Consider the following 10,157-nt stretch of genomic DNA (forward strand, 5'->3'; position numbering starts at 1 on the left):
ACTGAACAGCTTGGGAATATATCTCCAAGTCTTTGGTTCGATGAAGAGGCTGCTATGTACGGAGGCGAGCGGCTCCAAGCACTCTGGCATTTGTGATGCTCATGAAGGTTCATAAATGTCGAAAAGTTTCATCAGATCGTCAGCAGAAAGTGTTACAAGAGACAATATAAATTTCATTGCAGTGATATTACTGAAGTATTACCAGATCATCTGAGAAAGCATGAGTAAGCAGTAAAAAAAAAAAAAAAGTTTGGGCAGTAATGTAAACCCTCGACCGGACACCACCTCCTTGTCATGTTCAGTTTCAGCACGTTCGTTCCGCAGCCACTGTCACGTTTTCACTGTGACGCTAGCCAACATACCCGTCTGTTGCCAAGATCTCACTCGCTCTCATTTGCTCCTAGATTTGACCTCTGACCTTTCCACCACCAGATTCCTCAGATCCAGTGAGTGCTCAATATACATTAGAAAGGATGGTAAAAATCATTCTCCTGAAAATAACTCACTATACAAATAACTCCTGAATTGTGGCCCAGTGCTTCAAAATTTGAGCATATCATTCGCATATGTAGCCTTCTCCCTGACACCTGCGTCTCCATCCACTCTGCTTACGTGCAGCAGTGCCGCTTTCGATAAGTAGATACACAACATTATCTGTTATTTAAGTGCTTTCCAAAGGTGCTGCTAGCCTCATTACTCTCAGAGGCGTCCTGCACCCACCCAGCCTCCCCGATCTCCCTTATGAGGTCGGACACAATGGAGCACCTGATCTTACATGTCGCTCTCCATCTGAAACAGGCTTCTAGAAAAAAAGGGGAGGAGAATTAAAAAATAATAATAATAATAATAATAATAATAAAAAACCCCCAAAAAGCATCGTCTCATTGACGGGGCCTTCCATGAATCGGGCTACTCACTAGAGGTGCGTTCTGGATCAGGCGCCAGACTACAGTTCTAAGACATGCGCGACACGTGGATTTGTTTTTCAATGCGCTGTTTGTTTTCACTCGAGTTTTGGAAACTCAGCCGGACAGCTGCAAGTTGCGATGCAGCAAACATCACCGCTTGTCCAGCTGCACTTACAGCAATGTAAATGGGCTCAAAGCAAAAGGCGACAGAATACACACTGCATATAAACCAACTGCACAAGAGAGCCCTTTCACTTCATTAGAAATGCACACATTATTAGTTAATATCAAACTATAAAAAAGCAAAAAAAATACATCTGCGCAATTGCAGGCATATTTCTTATGAAAAACAACTGATTAGCTAAGGTAAAAATGTGGAGCAGAAATCTGAACAGAGTATTCATACCACATTAAAAGCAAGTGTAGCACCATATAAGCAAGGGACTCAGGCTCCCTTTCATGGGCTATCTAAACAACCCAAGCAGCTGTACCCATGGGCTCGGGGTTAAACTCTCCTCTTTGGTTTGTGCAAGAAAATTCATCACAGGCTTGACCTGGAACAGTCAAGCGCCACATAAACAGAGCGTGCACCAGTCCGCTTCGAAGAAAGGCCCCGACTCAAAGAACAGGTCTGAAGGAGCTGTGATTTTCCTGGACTCCAGACAACATACGAGCACAACCTGTCAACACCATACACATCAGTCGGTCTTTGCTTTCCGTCTTTTTTTTTTTTTCTTGGACACTTTCAAGCTTTATTAAAGGCACCTGAGTGTTGCTGTGCTCCCAAGTGGACCGAGTGTCAAAACAGCCCACAATTACCCCATGATAGTATTCCCTAGAACAACACAGCCATACAAAGTCGGGCACAACTACGTGCGTCATCACATCAAGGAATTTCTCCGCACGTATAGCACAGCTTTCGTGTTTATATTCACCTGCTACACTGAAAAAACGAAAGAAACACAGGTGCCACTGCAAATAAGTACGTGTAAACCTCTTGTTAATATAGTTGTAACAGAAAGACATTTTCTGTTGCACATTAAATATACTGTGCTGGCAACAGAACAAAAGAAAGCTAATCACCAGCAGAACATAACACTATCAAGTCAAACATTACTGGTTCCTGTATTTTAATGTAATATAGTTACCGCCCAGATTCGGCATCAAAATAAAGAAATGTTTTCAAAATGTTCCTTATGGATTTACACACTTTCTGGAGCACACCACAAGTTTGCAATTTAATTGCAAAAAGTTGGGTAGCATTTCAAGGAGCAGGGGAGGGAAAGGAAAAAAAAAAAAAAAAAAAAAATCTTAACTGCTTATCTACTGAAACATTTCACAAGCTTTTTCCAAAAAGATTGTTTTCTTCCACCTATAACGAAAAAACGACAGGCGCCCTAAATTGTAAGGCAGACATGACGGATGTAAAATGTTTAATTTCCTTAAAGGCATCTTTTATTCAACCCTTCAAATACTGCAGATGAATAAAAGCACCAGCAGTTAAAATTAAGTAAAATATTATTCCAACCAAGGCCATTTCAGGTCATAAAAAGGGTTAAAGGGAGGCTTCAGCGCTAGTATGGTCAGCAAATTCTTTGTGTAGGAAAACTGACGTGCAGCAGCGTCAAGCCACTCCGTTCACGAGGCCCCGAAAACAGCCAGAATGGACCTCGGTAAAGCCGGAAGCTGGAGGCAGCATAATGGTTGGGAAATCCAAATTGTGACAAAAATGTTGAAGGTTCAAGTATCAGGAGGAAGCCTGAGGTGGCACTCTGGAGCAATGCCTGCACAGTATGCAGAAGGTGTACAGTTCCATGCTGTTTGATGAGCATCTCCCAAACAGCACAGTAATTCTGTGTCCAACCAGACTGAGCTCCTTTCGTGTCCTACAGAAACGGTAATGGTTCGGTCCACAACCAGCTGACAGCTCCGGATTTTAAGGCACCGGTGCTGCTGTTTGTTGTTATGCATTCCGGTGCATCAGAGATGGGTGGCAGGTTTCACTGGGGATCCACACGGCGCTATAATTAGGGGGGCTCAGGGCTACGACTCGAGGCTTGTGTTTCAGCCCCATCCAACGCAACGGCCCCAAACCTCCAGGAGAATTAAGGCTCAGGGTGTTGTTATGAGGTGTAAAGCAGTGTGCTTTGTCCTCCGGAGTTCCCACAGAAGAAATGCTACCAAAACCTACATTTGCCGGAAGGATTTTTCCACGTAGGACAAGCATGGAGAAATAAAGAGCTACTGTCGGGTATCAGCAGCAAGCTGATCACACAAATCAAACGTACAATTAAGTTTTGAGAACGAGCAGCAGTATGATGACCTAGGAGGACAGCATATAGATAGGTGGGGTAGTTAGGGTCAATGATTCTCCCAGCTCACAGTGTTCTTGATCAAGGTACTAACCCTGAATTCATACAGTAAGAGCAGCCAGCTGATAAATGGGATTTTTTAAAAATTTTAGTTCACACTTGTCTCCAAAGCAGCTTACAACATTAAGCGACTGACAGCAACGTACCCATTTTCGCAGTAAGGTTACTTTTGGTGTATCAATTCAGTGTAACAACCTTGTTCATGGGTACAACAGCAGGAAGCAGGATTCGAACCTGCACCCTTTGGGCGGAAGGCCGCAGTTCTCGCCCCCGTGCTACCAGCCGCCCCCTTGTAAACTGTTTTGCCGAGCAGTACAACCACCGCTGAAGAGACTTGCGATGGAATGTGGCAGTAATGCTGGAGAAGGTCTGGTTAGGTACCTGGGCTAAGGGTACAACAGGACTGCTGGCGAAGGTACGAACGGTCGCCCTTCAGGGTCACGGTGCGTTGAACACCACTCCACCCGGTGGCCTTCAAGGGGACTGAGGTGCTCTCATTGTCCCTCTGTGCACCGAGGTTGGCCTGCGAACCCCTCGGACAAAAAGAAACACCTCTGCAGGGAGGACAGCAATTCGAAACGCCCGGGTTCGGGGAGCAGCCCACTCTGGACAAAATTAACAACCTCTGAGGAATTAATAAGCATACGGCCTGAAATATGGACCTTTCTTACACAGATCATTATTCAAGCTGGGCTGAAACCTGTCCCACACAGCATTTCGAGGAGAGGAGCGGAGTGGTGTCGAAGGTGAGGCCAGAGAGCCATGATGGACAGTCGCACCCTGTACTCTGAGGGAGAAAACGGCACATTCTGAACGTTAAAGTCCGTTTCCATGGCAGGTGAGGTGTAGGGGGGTGTGTGTGTGTGTGTGGAGGGCCGACGACGAGGCTGCACTGTGATCGCAGCTCCAAATACTGCCGTTCGTTCGGCTACAAAAACTATATCGATTGATATTATGAAGCCGATTAATAATGCAAACTAACTACAGGCCGTAACAGGTGGCCGTTTCTCTCCGTCAATCCGCACTGATGTGTACAAGGCAAGCCGTGCGGTGCGAGGTAAAACCGCACCACAAAGAGACACCGCTGCGCACCGACATTTACAGTCTGACCGCAACAGGACTAAAGGTGAGGCTCGAGGCTCTTGGACGGACTGCCGCTGACAGCCAGCTCGCACTCGGTCCTCCATCTGCACAGACACACACACACACACACACACACTCTTTCTCTCTGTCTCCCCACGCCGGCGCGGGGCTGAGTTCGGTGCGGGTGCGCGCGCGCGCGCGGCCCGCGGGGACTCCCGGACGGTCAGCACGAGGGCTCCTTTTTATGGCTGTGCGGGCACACTCCCGGTGGCAGGCAGGCAGGCAGGCAGGCAGGGTGCAGTCCCCCCGCGCTCCCTCAGTCCCTGCCGCCTCCCTGACAGCCCGCCCGCCTGCTCGCTCGCGCTTCGTCACCCGGCCGACGCCGGTCGCCGCCAGAGCCACCACCAGTAAAACAAGCGGTTTGAAGCGCCGTGCGTCTTACTTCTCCTTCCACAACGTCGTGGTAAGCGGGAGGTGGGTCGAAGCCGCCGGTCCCGGTCCCACTCCCACCGCGCCCGCTGCTCTCCCCGTCCCCGCTCGTTCCGGGGCCCGACACGGGCCCGCTCTCCATCGGCTCGTATCCGTATCCGAGCCCGGGGCTCTCGTTCGTGAGCAGCGCCACCGCCTCATTAATGTCGTTTTTGGCCAGGCGGAGCGCCTTCCGTATGGCCACCGGGTCCGGGAAGCCCATGCAGAGCAGCGTGGTCATGTGCTGCTCCTCCTCGGTCTCCATTGTTGGCTCGTCGGGCTGCACCGCTCGCTAATGACTGAAGAGTCGGCAGCGCGCACTTGTGGCCGAGCACGCCGCCATGTTGACAGTCCGCGCCGCTCTCCTCTCCACCCAGTCACCACAGGCCGCTCCCCGAGAAGGGAAGGGCCGGGCGCGTGCGCGGTCGGCGGGCGGGTCTCGGGGGCCCAACGGCCACTGACACCGCGGCGACGCGCTGCTGTCGACCCGCCTTTTTTTAAAGCTCCCTTTGGACCCGCTCTTAGCAGCGCGCTTGTAAAAAAGTAAGTACTGTAATGTCATCAAGTGACTGGTAATGGCATAAGTAGACACATAAGAATTTGTTTTATTAATTCGAGGATGCGAGACCATATTGGTATGGTGGATCACGCCGAGGGCTGACGAGCTTTGTAGCATTTCAACGACCAGATGACGCTGTCAGCCGTACAGTATATTCACACAAATACATTTGATTCATAAGTCAGTAAAATTATTGCAGACTGATATGTGAGGGATTAACACTTTAACCGAACAACTGAAGAGGAAAAACCGTCTGTTATTCAAAGTAATAAAAATAACACGGCTTCAGCTCCCCTCCGATTCTATCATGAAGAGTTTTCACGGTAGTGACACAAGGTGGAGGTCACTTTAAAAAGCAGGGCCATTCTCACAGCGACCGCTGTCAATCAAGGGTTAATTGATGACGTCGACTCGATGGTCATGTGACGGGAAATAGCTCGAACATGGCGGCTAGCGAAGGCGGTAGTAGTGCTGCGGATATCGCTGTGATTCCCGCACAGCGGTTGGAATCCGCTTCAGGAGTGATGAACGCCGACGCACAAGAGGAGGCTTCGGAACTGGAGAGCTCGGAAACTGCGCCGAGACCCATCGCACCTACTTCTAAAAAGCCTGGCAATAACAGTGAGTAGGCTAGCACTGGCTGGCAGGGGAATTTCCTGATGAATTTCATCATCATGATAATCATAATGTTGTCTGAATTTGTATGGTATCATCATCATCATCATGATCATGGCACATACAATTATTACTAGTCTTAGTATATACTACTAACTAATCTGTGTAACTAACAATTACCCATTTATACAGTGAGGTAACTGCATCAGTTCTGGTTATGCCTGAGTCTAGTGGAGGTAAGTGCTCAGACAGGTTTCACAGTCTGCTCGGTCCAGTTGTGCAGTTTGCATCATCATCATCATCATCATGTTCTCACCTGGGTTTGCATGGTTTCCTGGGTTCTTTGGTTTTGTCCCACACACGGCTAACTTGAACACATGCCTTTTGTGATCAGTTGCGCATTCTGTGTGTGATTGTCACTCTAGTGAATAGATGTGATTTGCTGTAGTTTTACCACTGGATGTTACCTTGACTTGAGGTTTAACCCCGTTGCATATTCACTGTAAGTCGCTTTGGAGAAAAGCCTCTGCTTAAATAAATGTAAACACTTAAAGGGTACTGCAGCAGGACAGGGATTTGAACTAGCACCCTCCAGATTACAAGGTGGCAGCCTTAAACTCTAGTTGCAGATTGTGCTTAATGTTGTAATGTGTCTGCAGATGATGGGGGAGTGGAGACGGCAGAAGAGGCCACGGAGCCTGCAGAACCAGACATCAATGAGTTATGTCGTGATATGTTTGAGAAGATGGCAATCTTTTTGCAAGGAGAGCTCACAGGTAAACGCACATCTTCTGCAAGACATTTTCAGTAATTTTGCTAATCAGTTCCACATGCCATTATTATGCACTTAATATTGAAACACTTGTCTTTGGACAGCTGTTTATTGGTTGAAATGTATAAACCAATTTCAGCTACTTGTGAAGACTACAAACTTCTTGAGAACATGAACAAGCTTACCAGCCTGAAGTACATGGAGATGAAAGACATATCTATAAACATCAGCCGCAACCTTCAGGATCTCAATCAAAAATGTAAGGCTGGTTTATGGGAAATGTTCACTCACTTCTGCTGATACCTTTGTTTCAAGTGTTTATCTGTTAGTAGCTTAAGTAGGTGTGTATTTTTCAATTTCGTCACAGACGTTGATCCTCCTAAACTCCACATATACCTGCTCTTTATGTCGTGTCTTGCAAAGTTTAGAATTTTTGTAAAAGATGCTCTTAATTGTAGTTGGTGTGTGTATATACAGTATGTATGTGTATAAACATAATTATGCACTTCTCACAATGTCAAGTGGGAACTTTGGACAATGCAGTTTCTTTTGAACCTGAATTGTGACTCAGTTTTGTCATTTAGATGCAAGCTTGCAGCCATACCTTGACCAGATCAATCAAATAGAAGAACAGGTGACAGCTCTGGAACAAGCGGCATACAAACTGGACACATATTCCAAAAAACTAGGTATGTGTCCCTTGCTAAAATATTCAGACTTCTGTTGCACAGTGACTTGCTTGCATCTGCTCTTCCATAAATTTTCAGTAACTTCCTATCCAGTTGGATTGCCTGTGAGGTAAGGTGGGTTAGCGTAAGCGTGGGATGCCAGTCCGTTGAAGCACTCACACATGCTACAGTACATCTATGCAGTGTCTCATGAGGTTGTACACTGAGGGTAAGTCAAGACACCACCTGACACAAGCAGCAGTACACATTACAACTCATCTGTGTGGGACCCATAGCAGTACTGACAGACAGCAATATCTGTATTCTATGTTACATTTAATAGAGTCTCAGGGTTAGGTTACATTGTTTAAATTCCTGTAAAGACCTGCTGTAGTGCTTTGTAGATAGGTTGTTCAGTAAAATATGCAGTCATTGATTAAAATCTGTAAAAAGTTTGTTTCAGCAAAAGTAGTGGGCAAGGAATGGAGTAAGAAAAGATGGAGACAACGGGTCACTTCTAGGAAATAAGCCATGCAATTTTAGCATCATTAGATGTAATTTTGGTGTCATTTCTGTATATAACTAAAAACTAAAACATCTTCTCAATGGCTTCTTAAAGTTTCTGGAACAGAAGCCTTATACAAGTCGAAATTTATATTAGTCAGAAATGACCCAAACACCCACCCATTACTCACATGTTATGGGTTATGCATATGTTGGCTTCTTTCTTATGAAATACACTTAAAATTGATTAAAGTATTAATGGTATACAGCATTGTATGCGGTAGCTGTCATAAAAATATATAGTAAGTACTGAAACACAACCATAAATGGAGTACATTTATACATTTACCAGGTGCCTTTTGCCAATGTGACATACTACTCAGAGTAAGCAAAACTGCATTTCACCAACAGAGGTAGACATATAGATACAAACAATCCTCAAAGCACACTGAGTTTGTCTGAGGTCTCCGTTTAAACTGCCATACACTACATGGGTAGCTAGATATAGAATTGTACAAAAACAAAATCATACACCTGGGGAAATTAAAGACATGCTGTCACAATGGCAGCCTGAGTTAGACTTTGGGAGAAGACTCACAAATGTAGGGAGAACATTGTCTCACACCATCCAGGTGCCCAGAGATGGCAGCTATATCTGTTGTCACAGTCTCTGCCCAAATGTAGCATAAACAAAGTAATGGTTGGTGAAGGTAGATTCTATGTGTAGCATCTGTAGGAAACAGGTCGTCTTATCAGTTTCTTTCTTTCTGCAGTTGTATCATTATTGCTTTAATAAGGACTTATTAATGGTTGTGTAGCTGATGCTTTTGTCTAAAGGAACTTAATGTTGCTTTTATAGTATAAGCAGGGTATTTTTAGTGCAGTAAGGCAGGAACTGGGATAAAATATGGGAACTTTCAAGTTGCAAGGTGCCACCTTGTTTTTTCCATGTTTCTGCTGATCTCTTAAGGTACATGGCAGTATAAAAATCTTTACTGGTTTGTCATGCAGCTACACAATATGAGGTACTTATAGCATAAGGTTGTTAAAGTGTAAACTATTATGCATCATTCTCAACCAGTTGGATGTTTAGTTGTACAAGTGGGTACTGACTGGTAGAAAATCAATTTCAGATGTGTTCTTTATTAAAAGTACAACACCTTTCTTTGTACATGTACTATTTTTGCAACCATAGAATACTACTATTGTCCCAGTGATTAATTTCCAGAATAAGTGATTTCATTTTTGGTACAAATGCTATGAAATGTCTCGTATAACCCTTGTTTTTTCCCCTACTTATTCAGAAGCCAAGTTCAAAAAGCTTGAGAAGAGATGAGCTTGGATTTGAAGTGGAAGTACTGGACTGAGGCAGTAAAGTGACTTTATGAGCAGGTCTATCAGTTCTTCCATCTATCACTGTTCGCACCCCACAGTTTGTAGTGGACAACACGACGCCCAGAGCAAGAACTGCAGTGGATGGGACTCCAATGTAAACCAAGGAGCTAAAATGGCGCACCCCCTCCAAACATCCTGTCCCAATTGTATCACTAATGTGCTTAGATTAAATGTGCTTCTGAACAATGGCAGGGACCTTTTCAGAATGTCAGAATGGAACAGAATTGAATCGGGAGCTGCTTGCTCTCAACCTTGGATATTTTGACCAGTGTGTGTTCTTGTTAACTCAATTTGTCTTTCTTGTACCAGAGGGCTGAAATACAATGTTATGAGAACTGATACAACTGCTTGCTTAATACTAACATACTTTTCTCCCCGTTTTTTGCAATGGAGAAGAAACTCCTGTATCAGTTCCCTAACTCACCCTTGACAAATAAAGTGTTACAGCTCTTTTTGTTCAGTTTTTGATTGATGAACATGCATCCAATTAATTCATTTTGTATTAATCCAGACACTTTCCTTGAATTTGTGCTTAGGGTATACATCTTCAAATCTCTGAAACTGCAGCTAGTTTTCCCAAAGTGGAGCCTTAGTGGTAGAAGCATGTGTGACCTTAGGGTGATGCGGTAAAAGTATTAAGGTCAAGTACAGGTGTTGACTTTTGAGGCCTCTTGATTCAAATACAGGCTTCATAATGTCCCCCTGCTTAGTTCTGTGTATCTGGACTGCTGATTCTAGCTAACATTGTCACACTCTATGTAATGGATCATGGTTAATGCAGTATTGATTTCAGTGTGCTATAAAATACAGATG

The 10,157-nt window shown here is 45.0% G+C and overlaps 2 protein-coding genes across 8 annotated transcripts in view; one reads left to right on the top strand and one right to left on the bottom strand.

Moving 5' to 3' along the window:
• Window positions 1-5,229, bottom strand: part of usp24 (ubiquitin specific peptidase 24) — a 42,499-nt gene extending 37,270 nt beyond the window's left edge. For 5 of the 6 annotated variants that reach the window (XM_029250730.1, XM_029250728.1, XM_029250731.1 and 2 more), the window contains exon 1: window positions 4,806-5,096. In XM_029250730.1, coding sequence (XP_029106563.1) covers window positions 4,806-5,096 — 291 coding nt within the window. Of the gene's footprint in view, window positions 1-4,805 lie in introns of all 6 variants that reach the window. The other variant, XM_029250726.1, reaches the window with a different exon arrangement.
• Window positions 5,230-5,759: 530 nt separating this feature from the next.
• Window positions 5,760-9,788, top strand: bloc1s2 (biogenesis of lysosomal organelles complex-1, subunit 2). 2 transcript variants are annotated; one of them, XM_018753465.2, is made up of 5 exons: window positions 5,760-6,011; window positions 6,665-6,781; window positions 6,917-7,036; window positions 7,362-7,466; window positions 9,254-9,788. In XM_018753465.2, exons 1-5 carry the CDS (start codon window positions 5,834-5,836, stop codon window positions 9,283-9,285), a joined length of 552 nt encoding a protein of 183 aa, XP_018608981.1. In that variant the 5' UTR covers window positions 5,760-5,833; the 3' UTR covers window positions 9,286-9,788. The 2 variants fall into 2 exon arrangements, with proteins under 2 accessions (XP_018608981.1, XP_018608982.1); XM_018753466.2 differs by having other exon boundaries at window positions 6,668-6,781.
• The last annotated feature ends 369 nt before the right edge of the window (window positions 9,789-10,157 follow it).

The sequence above is a fragment of the Scleropages formosus genome, chromosome 3 (genome assembly GCF_900964775.1).
Source record: "Scleropages formosus chromosome 3, fSclFor1.1, whole genome shotgun sequence".
NCBI lineage: Eukaryota > Metazoa > Chordata > Actinopteri > Osteoglossiformes > Osteoglossidae > Scleropages > Scleropages formosus.

Coding starts and splice junctions, on each gene's coding strand:
- bloc1s2 (XM_018753465.2), top strand. CDS start 5,834: ATGGCGGCTAGCGAAGGCGGTAGTAGTGCTGCGGATATCGCTGTGATT. Junction 7,037..7,361: donor TCAGGATCTCAATCAAAAAT/GTAAGGCTGGTT, acceptor TTTGTCATTTAG/ATGCAAGCTTGCAGCCATAC. Junction 7,467..9,253: donor CACATATTCCAAAAAACTAG/GTATGTGTCCCT, acceptor CTACTTATTCAG/AAGCCAAGTTCAAAAAGCTT.